The sequence below is a fragment of the Sphaerodactylus townsendi genome, linkage group LG16 (genome assembly GCF_021028975.2).
Source record: "Sphaerodactylus townsendi isolate TG3544 linkage group LG16, MPM_Stown_v2.3, whole genome shotgun sequence".
Classification (NCBI taxonomy): domain Eukaryota; kingdom Metazoa; phylum Chordata; class Lepidosauria; order Squamata; family Sphaerodactylidae; genus Sphaerodactylus; species Sphaerodactylus townsendi.
The window spans coordinates 23,681,410-23,699,118 of NC_059440.1; the positions used below are offsets into that span (position 1 = coordinate 23,681,410).

The 17,709-nt window shown below is 50.4% G+C and overlaps 1 protein-coding gene across 1 annotated transcript in view; it reads right to left on the reverse strand.

Moving 5' to 3' along the window:
* VPS13D (vacuolar protein sorting 13 homolog D) overlaps positions 1-17,709 on the reverse strand; it is a 121,340-nt gene that overhangs the window by 16,353 nt on the left and 87,278 nt on the right. The window contains 2 exon segments of the mRNA XM_048518838.1: positions 11,740-11,935; positions 12,286-12,418. Coding sequence (XP_048374795.1) covers positions 11,740-11,935; positions 12,286-12,418 — 329 coding nt within the window.

Below are 17,709 nucleotides of genomic sequence, written 5' to 3' on the forward strand. Positions count from 1 at the left end.
GTTTTGCTTATTAGCTGCGTCAATAGCTTCTGAAGAGCACAAGGTGGCACATAGCAACAACCCCTTCGTCCTATTCTAGCCTCACGGTGACCCATTCTGGTAGGTCAGGCTGAGAAAGAGTGAGGGGCACGAGACCACTAAGTGAACTTCAGGAATGAGTGAGGGATCCAAACCCAGTTCTTTCTGGTTTGCTCTGGACTGATCCGTTTTCAAACTCATAAAGTCACCTATTCCAAGTCATACTGCTGGGCCCATCTAGCCCAGCACTGCCAAAACTGAATGGTGTCAGAACCAGCATGGTGTAGTGGTTAAGAGCAGGTGGATTCTAATCTGGAGAACCGGGTTTGATTTCCCACTCCTCCACCTGAGTGGCAGAGGCTTATCTGGTGAACCAGACGTGTTTCCGCACTCCTACATTCCTGCTGGGTGACCCTGGGCTAGTCACAGTTCTTGGGACCTCTCTCAGCCCCACCTGCCTCACAAGGTGTCTGTTGTGGGGAGAGGAAGGGAAAGGAGCTTGTAATCCACATTGAGTCTCCTTATGGGAGAGAAAGGTGGAGTATAAATCGAAACTCTTCTTCTCCTCCTTCTCCTCCTGGTCTTCGGGGCGTGAACAGCCTCTCTCAGTGGCTCCCACCCTACATCCTTTCACAGGAGATGGCAAAGACTGAACCTGGAAGCTTCCAAGCACACAGTGTAGCTCCATTGCTGCACAACGGCTCTTTGGACAGATGCATTTAAAAACCATAGGTGACCACTGGTGTATTCCCTAGCACCTTAAGTTTTCAGCCTTCACTGAATACATCCGGCATTGTCAGTTTTCGCCAGTGAAACGCACCAAATCTGTGCTGTTAACATACAGGATATAATATTTCAGAAGAGAAGCCTTACCGACTAATGGAGACAGAAATCGGGGGTGGGGGGGGGGAAGCAAGAGGTGTTGGCTTATTTGTGTCAGCTGGAGAAGGCGGGGGCAGAATTTCTTAATACTCAAGGGTAGTGCGAGATGGGGTGGAAGGGGAAGAAAAGAGGAGGCGTGTATGCAAAGGAACACGCTAGAATTATCTCGTGTACTGAGATGACCCGTTTGCACAGTACAAGCCAATGCTTCAGAGTCGACTGGAGATCAAACATAAAAGGGGAAAACAAGAGGAACCGGAAAAGTGAACCACGGAGGCCACGAGTTCAGACCAGCCTGAAGAACCCACAACTGCTGTGTTGCAAAGTTGCCTGAAGTGCCAAAGCGGGCATGGAGAAAGGCGACACGATTTCCTTGTAATCAAAGAAACACCTGCCCTTCTTCTGCCTTTCAAATGCACCGGGACACTCGTCTGCTCGATGGCCAACTGTCTTCCTCAAACAAGCTCTTGAGCCTTAAAAACAGCTCAATAATGACAAAAGAGCAACTGGGCACTGGCCCTCGGCTTTTGTCCTTGCAGCGCCGGGGATAAATAGCAGCCCCTTGTTTTCTGTGCCAATGGCACAGGAATTGTGCCTTTGACAGGTGCGGGCCCGTGCGTGTGCACAGGTTTTGCCCTGCCCCTCATCAAAACCTCTGGATCAAGGGGCAGGTTTTGTTGCGACGAGGAGTTCTTGGCTGAACTCTGCTTGAACCCAGAAGCAAACTGCTTGCTATACTGACAACAATGCTCCCATTACCTGCTGAAGACAGGACGGTTCAGCGCGAGTTCGTGTCCCCGGTCTGTCCCCGACCTTGGCCACACAGTTTTTAAGAGGCTTCCTGAACCAGTCGGAACCTTCCTGTTTGCACACTGGTAGCATCCGCGATGTTGCCTCCTTTTCACAAAGGCCAGGGAGGGGATGATTTGCTTTATGGCATTTCTCGCTAACAGGCAGAGGCGAACAGATTTTGGCGTAGGGCGAACAGGCAGGGCAGGATTTCTGAGATTTATTAGAAAAACTAATTGTAGCGCTAATGTGCGGACGATGGCATTGGGAGGGGAACAGGAAGAGTGCATTTAGAGAAAGGCTGAATCGGTCCCTACTTCACTTCTCTGTTAAGAGAGGAAGTAATTGCACCTTTGTAAGTGGTGAAAAGGGGAAAGGCAGCTGCATGGTCTTATTTAGTTAGATCTCGGAAGTTAAGCGGGTAAATGCTCTGCTGGTTCCACCTTTGAAGGCTTGAGGTCTCATCTCTGTCTCCAGTTGACAGAAGGGTCATTGCAGTCTCATCAGCCTTGGGCTAATAATGCAGAACCTTCCCCTTTCTACTGCAGGTGAACATTTGCTCTGGGGCGTGGCAGTGGTGACCCTGTAATTTTAGTTCAATGTATTGTCGAAGGCTTTCACGGCTGGAATCAACTGGCGGTTGAGGATTTTCTGGGCTGTGTGGCTGAGGCCCTAATGTTTCGCCCGCATCTACAGCTGGCATCTTTAGAGGCATGCTCCCCCCTCCCCACCCCAGTCTCCCCAACACTCTTTGGAGAGCCAGCATCTTCCTATAGACCAGGCTTTTCACACTGCCTTGCCAAAGGATGAAAGGACATTAATTAAAAGAACAGCTCTTTGAACTTTCATTTTTTATAGTTGCTCTGAAGAAGTGGATTGGGGACTTGGGTTTCAGGGCCCTCCCCACCCTGCAATCCAAAAGGCTCTGTGAAAGGAGTGCAGAAAAAACACACGTGTTTTTGAAAAAAAAAAGTTTCTCTATTTCCCCAGCTTTCTGTCTGTTCAAGATTTTCATTTGACTGCGTTCCACAAAACCCATCGCGGTGCTCCGGTGCCAAAATGGCAAGAGGGGAACGCTCCCGTTCCAGCAAAACAAATCTACCAGGACTAGGAGGTGTGCATCCAAGAGTCAAACAGAAAGTGACTCATGCGCCCGCGTAACTATTCAAAGGGGGGAAAGAAATTGATTTCTTTCATTTCTCATGTTCTGGTAAGAGCCTTACATAAGTCACACTAGAATGAGAAATGGATTGTTCTGGGCTTTTGAGTGCTAGGGAGTATTTAGAGTTCAGCCAACAGAAGGAAAAGACATTTACAGCAACGGGTTTTGTTTTCCGCCTGTGCTTTGGGGTGGGTTGGGGGGGGGGCGGGTTGTAGCTCCCAGCGACAGGGAAAGTACAAGGCATAAAAGGACTGCAATTCTCTAGCCAGAGTGGACATAAAAAAGGATTTTAAGGTGCCCTCCAGGGCCAGCATTCACTGTTCCTTTACAGAGGCCATGGGAATTTCACACTTTGAATAGGCAGGTCCCACTGCATGATATACCATTACAAGCATGGATGTGTTTCCCAGCACATCAGGGCTGAGCAGAAAAGGCAAGAAACTATCAGGAAGCAAAATCACCAAGTTCTGACCATCAGGCACAAGTTCTGACCATCAGGCAAAATCACCAAGTTCACCATGGGAATTTCACACTTCGAATAGGCAGGTCCCACTGCATGATATACCATTACAAGCATGGATGTGTTTCCCAGCACATCAGGGCTGAGCAGAAAAGGCAAGAAATTATCAGGAAGCAAAATCACCAAATTCTGACCATCAGGCACAAGTTCTGACCATCAGGTAAAATCACCAAAATCACCAAGTTCTGACCATCAGGCACAAGTTCTGACCATCAGGCACAAGTTCTGACCATCAGGCACTGTAGTAGTGCACTGCCGACCCAGCAGTGCCGTAGTAGAACGTTGGGACGCCAACGGACCTGCAGCCTTGCCGGTCGCATCGCACCCCCACTCCTCATCCCCCCCCATGGAGTCCGCGGGTCATGAACTGTAAGCCTTCAATCAATCGGAAGCTTAGGGACAATGGTCTTGCCCCAGGTGATTGGAGCTCAGGCATGTAGACGCCAGACGCTCCTCTCCGCACGACGTAGCCAGATGTAGAGATCATGCATCACATGATGATCTCCTCGACTCTCCCGGCTCTCCCGGAACTCCCGGTCCTCCCTCCTACCGCCCCCCCAATAGGATAGCAATAAAAGGTGCCAGGAACCCGGCAGGCAGGAGCTTCGCTAGAACCGCGGACCTCGGTCTCAGCTGCTGGCGATCTCCACCAGATGTTATCTCGGCGTCTGCGTCCTGCGTTCTTACGCTTTTGACCCGGCGTGGAGTGGAGCCATACAAGCTGGTGCAGGGAAACCGGGAATCCCTCGAACCTCCACCCCTGCTCACCGTCGCCTGGGAAGGGGCAGCTGGATACGAAGTCCGGCTGGATCGAGCGCTGTCCAGGGACCACCGTTCGGTATCGCTTCGTCCTCTGGATCGGCGCGATCCAGGGACTGCGATCCCTAGGACACTCTCGTCCGGACGGAACACCGGTGAGTATGGGGAGCTTGCAAAAGCAGGGCTTATGACAAGCATCACCGTTGGATCGAACTGGAAAGCGTTAGCAAACGGAAATGCGGCAGGGTCCCCGATAAAGAGAAGGGAGCTGCGCCAAACTGGTTGAGGAAGATTGAAGCTCAGTGTCCATGGTACCCAGAGGGGGACATTGAATCTTTAAGGACTGGGAAAACATCCGAGGCGACTTCTTCACGACAGAAATTTCAGCGGCGCTACCGATGTGCACCGCTGCTACTGATCGCAGTGGAGAACAATGTTTTGTCGAGCCATCAGCCTGCACAAGACTCCTCTGGCTCCCTTGCTGTAGGTAGTGTGCGGTCAGCCTCTCCTTCGACATCTTTCACCTTCAATTTCCAACCTTCCGAGATTTTCTCTATCCACTCAAATTGGGCGCCTCGTCCTCCTTCTGCCCCCTCGCTCTTCTTCACCCTATTTTCAAACTCTCCCTTGCTGCTCAGCCGCCTCCTATTGCTCACGCCTTCATTTTCCGAAGCCACTGCACCTCCGTCAAGCTACGCCGCGTAATGGCGCTGGTTTCAGAAAAACTCGCGAGAACGTATTAGGGCCACGATCTGCAGAAGAAAAGAAACCCTGGCCAGGAAGACGATGCCGATATTCTTTGCATTGTGCCCCGTCCCACTTCATACAGATACTGAGGGGGAGGGTGGCGTCATCAGGCTGGGGTTGTCGAGTACAGCCACTCCTAAACTATATAACATCCTTGCCGAGCTCCATAGAAGCACATGCGGGGCGTACCGGAGTCCGCTTCAGCCCCATGTGTGAGAGGCATGCTGGAGGGGCCATCGCGAAGGAACCAGCCTAATGGTTCCAGATGACTGGAAGACCACCTTTAGCGATGCTCCTGAGCCCTGCACAATTTGTGCGGGTCTGGGAAAGTGGGATTCTCAGGCCAGCAGTGCTTCAAACAGAGCAGTGCCACCTCTGGCGGCGCCTTTCTACACTGGGCCGGCTTCAGCTCTATGGTTTCGACATGCTTTTGCCAATCCCAGCGCATCATCAGATTGTGCCCTGCTCTGAGGCCACCCTTACGTGTCGCCTCTGGAGTGCATCTATAAGGCATTTGTCAAAGTCCCCAATGCGGCCAGGCCAACCGCAGTGAGTTTCTCCTCCATTCGGCCAAAACCCCAAGAGCCCTGGCTATGCGAATTTGTGAACAGGCTCCAGGAAGCTCAAGAGGCAGGTAGATGGCGAGGAGGCCCAAAACGAAGGCTCCTCATGCGCCTGCATAGAAGAGAGCGGCTTCCACCCGAGATGCATGGAGAGCAATCACGGGCCTGGGCAAAAATCCTGAACTGGCCGACATGCTTAAAGGCTTGCCGGACATCGGGTCCTCCGCCCGCTAAGAAGCCTCCTCGCTCGCGCTTGCTCTTCCACCCGGCGGGGAGAAAGGCCCAGTCTCAGGATGACTGCTTTAACTGCAAGGCAGACTCGGGACACTCCTCGAGAGGGTGTAGGCAGCCCGGTGGGGGGGCCTACAACCCCGAGCGCGGAGGAGGGTCCCTCCCAGGAGGAGAAGGCCACCTAAAAAACCGGTGCCCACGCTTGCCAGAAGGGCTTCCATTGGGAGAAATGACTGCCCGGTGATGGGAAACTCCTCCGGGCTGCCTCCCCTGGCCCAGGACCAAGGAGGAGAGTACTAGAGCAGACCCAAAGCGCCAAGGCCCCTGCCAAAACCACCCCCCTCTGCGTGGCATCTTCGGCTGGCATGCACCCAGCCCATCTCCCTTCAAGTTCCCCCACGCAGGTTCTGGTCAGCCCCAGCCAATTATGATTTGTGCCCACTTCCCTGGACCGGGCCGACTATTGGGCTGGTGCTGCCTTAAAGGCCTCCGCACGCTGAACAGGGACTGTTCAAGCCGCCCCGAAGTGATCGACTTCCCACGCACTAAAGGGACCCATCCATCTCCAGGTCTGGACAAACATCCCACAGGAGCTGCCCGCGGAGCCAGCTGGGCGCCATCAGCTGATTCTTTCTTGCCCCATGCGCTGCTCCATGCCCGTCACCCAATAAGGCCTACGAAGCTCCCCAGCAGCTAACATGGCGTAGCTCTACACCTACTGCGCCGATAGCGTGGAGACGCCTTCTCGGGAGCTCCGGCCCATATTCTCCAGAGCTTCGCCATAGAAGGATGTAAGTTCAAGGGCCTCGGTGGACACCGGCTGATGTTACACCGCCATCAGGGCAGCCGCAGTGGCCCCACCAGTAACCCGACCCGAGGGCTTGCCCGCATATCTGGGGGGGTGGGGAGACAAACCGGCGACGGCCAGAGCATCCAGCCCGGCTCCGCGGTCCATAACAGCCCAGGATTTCGGCTGAGCGGCAGCTCACAGTCCGCTCCCATTATTTTAGTGACATCCATGTCAATCTCTGGGAAGGGACCTCGCTGGAGTCAGAGTCAAAACGACTCTGGTCTGGGACGGGTAAAAGCCGCCACAGATCAAGCCGATCCCAATCTGGTTCCTCCGAAGAAATTACTTTCTAATTTCGCGGAAAAACTGTTTCCCTCTCCCTCCTCTTCTCCTCTTCTGTTTTTTCGACCAGTAAAGCGGGAGTGGCCAATTGGCTGACTGGCCCTTCCTGGATTAGGTAAATCTGGGCCCGCCCTGGATACGTTTAGAGCACTTGTCAGTGACAGGCCCCAGTTTAAAAAAGGGGCTGCCGCCATTATGCCCCTAATACCTACTGAAGGGGGTTGCTGCAAACACAGAATCCTCTCATGATTTGGGTGGGTGGTGTTTACCACGCTTCGGCCCGAGTCTGCAGCCCTTATGAGAATGGTCACAGCGGTGACGGCAAACCTCGAAGATAATCTCGATCAGCAAAATTTAGCACCATCCAGCTTCCTGGATTAGCCTGCACCAAGGTCACGGTAGAAGATTGCAACTCCCTTGCAAAGGAAACCCCCCCTTTCTTTTTTCCTTTGTGTGTGCGAGCAGGATTTGCCTCTAATTGCCGGATTGCTTTAATTCCCCTCGATGCACCCATCCCCCAAAAAGGTGCTTTCTCCCAAAGCCCCCTTTGTGTTGCTGATTAAGCATGCATACCCACAATCCCCCAGGACCCGCCTGACATCCCCGCTCGAGGCTCGGACCCTAAGCCTTGGCAGCACTTCTGATGACGCTTCTGAACCGTTTCTCAATTCCCACTCAGGGTCGCTTACTCTCCTGCCCTCCCTGTCAAACAACTAAAAGAAGCGAGGAGTGTAGGGCGGCTCCCCAGGAGGGTTGCATTAAAAGCAACTCCTTCACAGGCCGCCAAAACAAGCCTTCTTCCCTCCCATATTAAATCTAAACACTCAACTTCGATCCCGCCATCTCCCGCCTATCCGGGCTCTAGAACTGGAGCTCTCTGGCGGGATTCGGCTCATTCGCAACCTGGGGAAAGGGGTGTGTGTTCCAGTCCCTTCTTCCTACAGGTTCCCGTGGACTCCGATTAGCCCGGGCCATGACAGGCCAACCCATGGAATGGCGCCAGGAGGAAACCAACTCCCCATCCCGGAGATGGAGATGGGCGATCTCTCTAGAGGATCCCGGGCCCCAGCGATCTCAACAGGAACGTCGCGCTCGGCCATGCCCAAAGCACCGAATGACCTGGGGAGACGCCAAGGCGACCTCACCAGCCAGGCTCCTAGAGGCTGCTGCGCCAGCAAGCATCCACCCCGGAGACACCCGAGAACCTTCTGTGCGGCCTCTCTTTGCGATCATCACCGCCTTAACTTCGGCGGCCACCGCCCTTTGCCTTTTTTTTCCGCTCTTGCTGCCTCCTGCCCGATGCATGCGATCGGCCACCCCTGACGAAGCTTGCAGATGGCCAACATCTGGGGAGCAGTTTGCTGCCGCTGCCAACGCCTCTCATCCCCTTCTTCTGCCTGGGCTAGTACCTACAGGAGTGGGGGAGCCTGCTAAGCTCCCTGCCTGCTCCCTCGCCTGCAAAGCGCCCGGAGACTTCCTGCAGAAGCGGAGGTCTGGGCTAAGCTTCTCCCTTCTGCCATGAATGCCTCATCCATCAGGGTACTCTTATGAGCCGCCGCACTGGGACCTGTGCCGCCATTGAAACCTCTGCCGGCCGGGAGCTCTCTCTTGGTCACCAAGAGACTGTCGCTTAACCACGTAATTCTAACACCTGCGCCTCTTCGCAGATCACCGGGCGCAGCCAAGCTGAAGGAACCGACCCGGGCCCATTCGCCCGGCTCGGCCAACTGGAACTTTTCTGCACGCATTAATGGAGGACATTTCCCCCATGTTCGAAACATCCTGCTCCCCAGGGGCTGGTTCTGGACCTCGCGGGGAAGAACGCTTCAATTATATTCCTCGGGCCCGACTCTCTGCAAGGAACTGCTTTGTTGCCTCAGTAAGCCTCACCATCCGACCCTACTCCCCAGGCTCCACCCCGGGAGCCTCCGGACGCCCGCCGCCAGCTCGCCTTCTGCCTTTCGACCCCTCCTGTCGAGAGCGACGCGGTGATCCTCTCCTCAAGCAGCAGAGTTCGTCTCTTCCCCTCAGAATCCTTCCCTAGTGTGGGAGTCCCCCGGACTGCGCTTCTGCCACCTGTCACTAAGAGACTATTGGCCGGCTGGCCTGTGCCCCTTGGCGAGAAGTCCATCAACTCCACCTCCACCGCTCTGGGCCTCTTGGCCTCCTCGAAAGCAGCAGGAACTTCGTCAAAGCTTTCAATTCCCTAGACAATCGTGCAGCTATTGATTACTTTGTTGCTGTTACACACCACCAAGGTTGTGAGAATGTACATAATATGTGTTGTTTCCACCTTTCTGGATAATTCCCAGTTGATTTCCACATGAAAGTCACGTAGAGCGCTGCAAGAGGTTGTATCTAATCTGGAAGTATGATGTTTTACACTTTATTGGTGGTCAGCCCTCTCTGGAGCTACAGCTGTCGGGAGAGATAGGGCTGAGTGGCTATTGTACAGCTCTGCATTGGTTTAATTGTGTGCCTTATTATCGGATCTTGTTTTGGATTTGTTATTGCCTGCTAATGCGTGTGTAAGAAGCCCTCGAATTTCCCCTACCGCATAGCCTCAATCCGTTCTAATGTTACACAAGCAGCTTGGTCAACTTGACCAAACGGGGCGGAGGGAGACAAGCGTCCCCTTTAAATCGGCCCCTTAGCATTCTGGTCCGTCCCCTTTTTTTCTAAAATGTAAAAGGAGGAGAATGTAGTAGTGCACTACCGTCAATTCCCCAACGGTACCGTGAGTAGAACGCGTTAGGACGCATCAACCCGGACCCTGCGGCCTTTGCCGTGCGCATCGCGACTCCCTACTCCCCTCATCCCCCATGAGTCACGGGTCATGAACTGTCTGACTCAATCATCGAGGCGCAGTGGACAATGGTCTTGCCCCCCCAGGTGAGGATTAGGCTCCAGGCAATGCGGCTCCCTCTCCAAGACGTAGCCAGATGAGATCATGCATCACATGATGATCGCCGACTAATTCTCCCCGCCTCTCGAACTCGGCCCGGTCCCTCCCTCCTACACTTCCCCAATGGGATAACAATAAAAGGTGCTACCGGGAACCGGCAGGCGGGAGACTTCGCTAGGAGGCTCCTGAGACCTCGGTCTCCACCGCTGCTGGCGATCTCCACCAGATGTTATCTCCGCGTCTCGTCTCGTTCTTACGCTGACCGCGTGGGTCGACTACAAGGCACAAGGGTTGGCTGCCTGAATTTGCATTTTGAGAACAAGGGGCCCTGAAGAATGAAACAGGCTTTGATTAAAAAAAAAGATTACAAATATCCAGGTCAGGCCAAAAGCAAGTGATGGACCAGCCCCCCCACCCCCTCTGCCCGGTCCAGATACAAAGCAGCAAACATTTGCAACAAGAGAAAGCATAAAACCTGAGCATCACTCCATTTCCCTGTTACAGAGTTCCTGAAGATCCTTACAGTCTCTTCATGGTGGTCAGAGAAATGACTGAGAGCAAAAAGGTACCCATAAGCAACATCACTGGCTTGCATGATACCAGTAGCCTTGGACAACCTACAATTTGATGAACCTCCCCCTCAGAACCAGAAGTGGAAGAGACTGGATGGTAGGAGTCCCCTGATCTCTGCCACAAAGATTTACGTTTCAGAAGCTCCAATAGATTTCATTCATGAGAATCCAAGCCTACAGTAACCATGAGGCAGAGCAACTGTGAGACAGAATCCAGCCAAGTGTTCACAGATGCAAAGCCATAACTATGGAAATTCGTCTCTGAAAACTGAGCATTATAAAATGCTGTGTTGACTATGTCCCCTAACAAATTCAACCCTTCACTGATTTATACGAGATTCGCATTTGTGAAAAATTTCAACCTTTCGGGCAAGGAAGATCGCAGAGATTCGCAACAGGCTTGTAGCTGTCCCCAAAAACTCCAGTTAAAAAGGATCTTGGGCGATACGCATTTCAAAAGGCTATTCTCCGTTCTGGGATCTTGGGAAGCTGCCGCAAGTCACTGCAATGATGATGAACTGGATGGATTGGCAGGCATATTTATATATTTGAAGACATTTCTTCGCCTCTCGCACTCTCTTTCAAAAAAACCCAATCAAACAAATGAACAAACAAACCAAGAAATTCTGATACTGACAATACGAGCCCATTCTCTCAAGCTACAATACGGCTCACTGAGAAGTCCCAACATGAAGACCTTTAACCTGTAAAGGCACTGGATTCTTGCCTCCTCTAGCAGCTGGGGGGTAGGCCTGTCCAGTCCCATCTGAGTTCTGAGACTTTTCCCAGCATGCTTAGGGTGCCAGTAAAGTGTTTTAACAGAAAGGAAGATGGGATTCTCAGGATACGGGTCACCATGTTGGATTTTTCAGAGCTGGTGTTTCCACCGCAAACCACGTGGTGCACAGAACAGAAGCAAGTCACAATGGTTTGACTGGATACCGGGAATTATAGCAGAAGGCTTGGGAACATCTGTTTGAGCCGTTCCCTTCCCCACCTACCAGTATCTTAACCACCTGCAGCAGCAGAAACTCTGTAAGGTCTTACTCCTGTGCATTTTAGCCTCCTGAAGGATTCGTGGCTCGGCACACGTAGAGTACAGATGACGCAACCCAAGCCAAAAAGAAATTATATTTGGAACAGCATTTTTGTACTGTTCCAAACCACTCATCGAAACAAAAGGAAACAAATACCAGCAGAAAGACTATCATGCAGATGAGGCGAAGGGAGCAACATCTCTAGCGACTTCTAAAGATTCTAAGGGAGATCTTGCTCAGTTTGAGTCAAGGAAGATCTTGAGCAAAGGGGAATCTTGCCCTGTTTGAGTAAAATCCACGGCACAGGAAAGACATTCTAAATTTGCGATGATATTAATCTGCAGTTGCAAAAAGAATGGGAAAAGCTTCATCGGACTGAATCCACATATTTAAACACAAACACATGTAAAGGTTTAACTAACCTGGGGCCAGTCAGAGTGGCTGTGTCTCTCACGGCTTGAGCCGTTTCAGAAGCAAAATCCAGGGCGCCCGCCACTGGTTTGGTTACGGTCCCGACTAATCCTTTCCCGAAGCCAGAGATGAAGCCGCTGACGCCCCCTTCGGTTTTCACACCTTCTACAGTCGAAGTGATCACGCTGGTCAACCCACCGATGATGCCTATTGGACAAAACGTTCAGTGGCTCAACTTGCTCTAAGGCAGCGGTTCTCAACCTGCGGGTCGCGACCCCTTTGGGGATCGAATGACCCTTTCACAAGGGTCGCCTAAGACCATCAGAAAACGGTCTTTTTATATTTTATATATACCAATTTTATGGTTGGGGGTCACCACAACATGAGGAACTGTATTAAAGGGTCATGGCACTAGGAAGGTTGAGAACCACTGCTCTAAGGGGTCTTTCCCATTCCTGTCAACTGCAAATAGTGGCTCTTTAGAAGCACTACAATATACAGCTGCACCACTAAAGACTTGATATCCCCTTTCCACAGCTTTTCGGTTAACTTGTTACCGTGAGCTAATCCTTGGATGCCAGCCACGAGGTGTTCCCCGCTCGTGGCAGCGTGGTATCGGATATACTCTCGCTCTGTCTGATGCCGATTGTCCATCGTCTTCCCCAAACCGTCTGACAAAGTCCCAGCAAACTGTCGAAAAGCGAGAAACACTGTGTGAGATGCGTTAACAATGCACAGATTTGAACCAGAACTACCACAGTGTAACTGTGCATGGCTACAACAGCAAGGGCCCAGACGTAACATCACAAGTTTGGGCAACTCTTACTTTCAAAACCTGTAGTTAGAGTCAATTTGTGATCTCTGGCTGAGGGCAAATTGGAGTTTGGCCACTCAGCTGTGCGAAACTTCGGTTTACATTCGTCTTCCAAACCTGGACTGCAAAATCAGGGCAGAGCTTTGGTTTGCAATTAAGAACAAGAAAGGATTCAAGATTCAAACATTAAGGCTGTTTCTGCGCAGGCAGAAAACAGTGCCCTAGGGACGGTAAGAACACTGTCCCTGGGGCGCTGTTCGCACAGCAGGTGCTGCTGCATTGCAGCAGCGCTGTGCTGGGCCCACTCAAGCGGCGCGAAGATGCCACTTCCAAACTTTGTTCCTCGAGTTAGGTTTTTCGAAAGTGGCTTTTTTGTGCCGGCACGATGTGAACCGCATCGGCGTGAGGGTGCTGCTGTTGGCCCCTTCTGTGTGTGTGAGGGGCTTACCTTGCCTGCCTGTACAGCTCTGGGCGGCTGGAAAGACACGCCCATGCTGCGCTCTGACCCCCAGAGGGCAGCATGGGCATGTCTTTCCAGCCACCTAGAGCTGCACAGGAAGGCAAGTTAACTCCCTTGCACACACCCTGGGCAGGTCTGTGCAGAGCCGCCCCTGTGGGCAGCAACGGAGTCAGGAATGCCCGCCTGGGACCGTGTAAACAGTCCCGACGCTCCACCGGCTTCATTTAAGCCGGTGGAAAGCTGCTGTCTCTGGCCATGCAGAAACGGCCTAAGAACTTATTGGAGAATCTGATCCTGAAGTGAACATGCAACGGGCACATCTCCAGGGTTTTTTGTTTTTTTTGGTTTGGAAGAAGATTATGAACTTGTGAGAACAAGAATGATTGAATTGCATATAAGTCGCTGTAAACCTTAATGAGATGTCTGGATACCAAAAGATGAACAGACATATTGTTCAGAATTTTGTGTTTATTTATGTGAATTTTATCCATGGGACATTAATCTGCGATGGTGGAAATTCTCTCTGAATAGATGTTAAAAATGAACCTATTGGTTTGGGTATAGTTTGTGATTTTGCAGTTGATTGGTATGCAACCTTGGCAGATGCCGACCCGACCCTCCAGATCATAGGTGTCAAACTCGCGGCCCTCCAGATGTTATGGACTACAGCTCCCATCATCCCTTGCCAGCATCATGCAGGCAGGGGCTGATGGGAACTGTAGTCCATAACATCTGGAGGGCCATGAGTTTGACTCCTCTGCTCTAGATGCTATGCTATGCTCTTCTTCACCCAGCTCATATGTTTCAGCAGACAACATTTGCATGGCTTCAGCCTCATTCACTTGACTGCCCACGAGACCCCTCCCTCCCCCAGCTTGATGCCAGCAATAGCAGCCAGTGATTCTAAGGCAAAGCTTGCCTTTGTTCAGCCCACTTGGCATTGAGCTGCTCAGAACTAACATGCCGGGATGTCCTGTAAGATATATGTTGCCATAGCTAAGCCTTGAGGCATGTGCTGGGAAGAAGGCAGTCTTGGACACAAAAGGCAAGGAAACACAAACGGTAATTGCAGAAGTTCACTAGCACCAGGCAAGACTGCCAAAAAATGTGAGGCCCGTGTGCTGCCCACTATGGGATGGGGAGGGACTGTGGCTCAGTACTGAGCATCTGCTTGGCATGCAAAGAGTCCCAGGTTCAACTCCCAACATCTCCTGGTAGGAGCATTATGCAGTAGGGGACATAAAAGGTTTCAACCTGAGAATCTGGAGAATCCCTGCCAGTTCGTTCATTCGTTCCTTCATTCAATTTGATTTGTTCACTGCGATTTACAACAGCCAATAAAACAGTATATGAAACAACAACAAACATTTTAAAATCTCAAATACAAAAATATTGTTTAAATCTAAAATGTATCAGAAAGAAGTCTTGCTGGTTCTCAGACTCATTAATACATAGGCCCCATGTTATTCAATTTAATACAAATGGGACCCCAGCAGCGGGGGGGGGGGGAGAGAGACAGAGGGGGCCCATTTTAATGTCTCATCGTCGCTACCCCAACCATATGCCTGTTGGAACAGATCTGTCTTACAGGCCCTGCAGAACTGTGTGAAGTCCCCCAGGGCTCTGGTCTCCCCAGTCAGAGTGTTTCCACTAAGCAGGGACTAGGATCAAAAAAGCCCTGGTCCTAGTTGAGGCCAGCCGGGACTTCCTCCTTGCCAAAAGATTCTCATTGGCTGACTGCGGTGACCTTCCAGGGGCATATCGGAGCAGGCGGTCTCAAAGATAGGCAGGTCCCAGTTCGTTTATTGAGTTCAAACTACGGGTCTTGATGGATCAAAGGCAGTATAAGGCAACCTCATGTGTTCAAGCGTAATCAGGTGGAGGAGAAGAAATGGAAGGTAAGCCCATTTATCCTTTTGGACTTCCTTGCCACAGTGTTAACTTAATGCCTGAATGCTTCTGTGTGCCATTTTTCAGGCTGGAGGCTCCTAAGCACTGTAACCGTGACACACAACAGTTTTTTTAATCCCTTGCAAGCACAAGGCTGTTTATTGCACATACATACAAGACACTCAGTACTGCTCAGAGCTAAATGTCTCAGCCACCTGAGAATCCTAAGCTTGAAATGGCAAACCAGAGACAGAACAAGAAGCTGGATTTAATATCAAAGGTTAATAATAGTAAGGTTACTACCCTGTTTCCCCGAATATAAGACATCTCCTGAAAATAAGACGTACTAGAGGTTTTGCTGAAGTGCGAAATATAAGGCATCCCCCGAAAGTAAGATGTAGCAAAGTTTTTGTTTGGAAGCGTGCCCGATGAACAGAACGCAGAAAAATAAGACATCCCCTGAAAATAAGACATAGCCCAGAGCCCTTCGGGGGAGGGGCGGTATATAAAATTGATTATAAATAAATAAATAAATAGCGCATCTTTGGGAGCCAAAATTAATATAAGACACTGTCTTATTTTCGGGGAAACACGATAGTAACAGTAAAATTGTTGTAAGATATATGTTGCCATAGCTAAGCCTTAGTAAATGTATTATACGTTACAGTTACCTTTTAAAATTATAGATTTAATTGAATGTCTATTTTGTGTCTTACTCTTGAAAACATTTAATATTGTTAAAGAGACTGGCCAAGAGGTTAAAATGACAGAAGCCTACTGTGGAAATTTAGAAATAATATTAAAATTGTTATATCCGTATTAATTAATTATAACAGATTAATTAAAATGAACATGTTATAATTATAATTAACTTTTAAAAAATAAATTAAATCAAATGTTTAAAGATATTATGGAAAATTATTATGTTACTGAAGTTAAGATCCATTTTAGTTAATGATGCATATATGTTTTTTTTATCTTTTTGTTAATTAGGAAAAATAATAAATTTATCAAAAAATGTCAAAGCCATCTCCTTGCCATGTGACTGTGCGCCAATCACTGACATGCTCAGCCTTCCTCATAGGGTTGTTGTTAGGATAACACAGAGGAAGGGGAAGCCATGCATGCCCGAGTTCCTTGGATGAAGGGCAGCACAAAAATGGGGCCAATTGCCAGAAAGAAGAGGTGGGCACAACCACAAAGAAATGCAAGTGTGGTCAGAGACTTCTTCCACATCCCTTAAAACAAAACAAAGCACGCTCAGAAGTTGTTTGGGTACTTCTGCACCACACAACGGCTTAAAGTTGGTAGCCATTGGAGATAAAAAGACTTTGAGCTCTTGCGAAACTTTCACAAAACCAGAAATGGAGTTGCTGCATTGTTCGGCAGAGCCCGGATGGATGAGGCAGGCAGGACCGGTGGAAAATATAGATTCTGCCCCACCCTGCACGGGGCAGGAGTCAACACCACGTATGCATATCTGTGCTTGCTGTATGAAGTCTATAGAAATCTCAGCATCCAAGACGCTCTAGGGCTCAAGCTCCGGGCCAACCATAGAGGGGGCATGGCAGCTGCTCCTACGGACTTCTCCAAATAAAGGTCCTCAAATTAGCTCGCATCTCCTCATTAAACTCCACTTCATAATGCATTCCGACATCAGCACGTTGGCAGGCTAATCCGCATAGACCCGAGCGAGTCACCCTCCCGAGTTGCCCGTAGGGATGCCTGATTAGACCTGTATTCCCAGAGGACCGGGGAGTCACCCCTACATGCTCCCCCCACATCCACCTCTGCAGATGCCCGCGGAGGAGGGTCATGCTCCACTCTCCCTCCCAAGGACCTCCTGGGAAGATGCCCAGCAGGCACCCATGGGCAACAGCTTTGTGTTACAGGCCTGAATGAGTGATCCTTGCGGGAGCTGCCGGCTGTTTTTGCATACACAAAAGGCAGTCAAAAGTCCACGGAGTGAACTTGGAATGACCCCAATTGGAGAGTCACTGGTGGGTTCACGGAGAGGGCAGCTACACTTTATTAAACAACTAATGCTCTTAACAGATAACTTTTTGGAGAAGGAAAAAAAGGGGGGGGAAGAGAGGCAGCCACTTCTAATCTTCCTCAAAGGGTTCAGAACAGGATGCAACAGAATACGGTGGGAACTCCCCGCTACCATGAAAGCACGTGGTCTCCTGTCTCGATTAAGGCAGCGATTCTCGATTTTCTCTTTTCCAACCGGCACCTACTGCTAAAATTATTTGGACTTCCAGGAGCCGCCTGCAAAGTAAAATCTATGCTACCTCCCTTCTTCCCCAATGTAAAATGCTCATGTGTTTTTACCGTTTATGACTGTATAGTGTTGTTAGAAAATACACTGTATTTCAAGACCAGAATCATAGAGTTGGAAGAGACCCCAAGGGCCAGCAAGTCCAACCCCCCGCAATGCAGGAACACACAATCAAAGCACTCCTGACAGATGGCCATCCAGCCTCTCTTTAAAAACCTCCAAAGAAGGAGACTCCACCACACTCCAAGGTAGTGCATTCCACTGTCGAACAGCCCTGACTGTCAGGAAGTTTTTCCTGTGTTTAGGTGGAATCTCTTTTCCTTCACCTTGAACCCATTAGTCCTGGTCCTAGTCTCTGGAGCAGCAGAAAACAAATTTGCTCCCTCACCAACATGGCATCCCTTCAAATATCTAAACATGGCTAATATCACCTCTTAACCTTCTCTTCACCAAACTAAACATCCCCAGTTCCCTAAGTCTCTCCTCGTAGGGCATGGATCCCAGACTAGTTTGTTCATGTGTCAGTGGCAAACCCA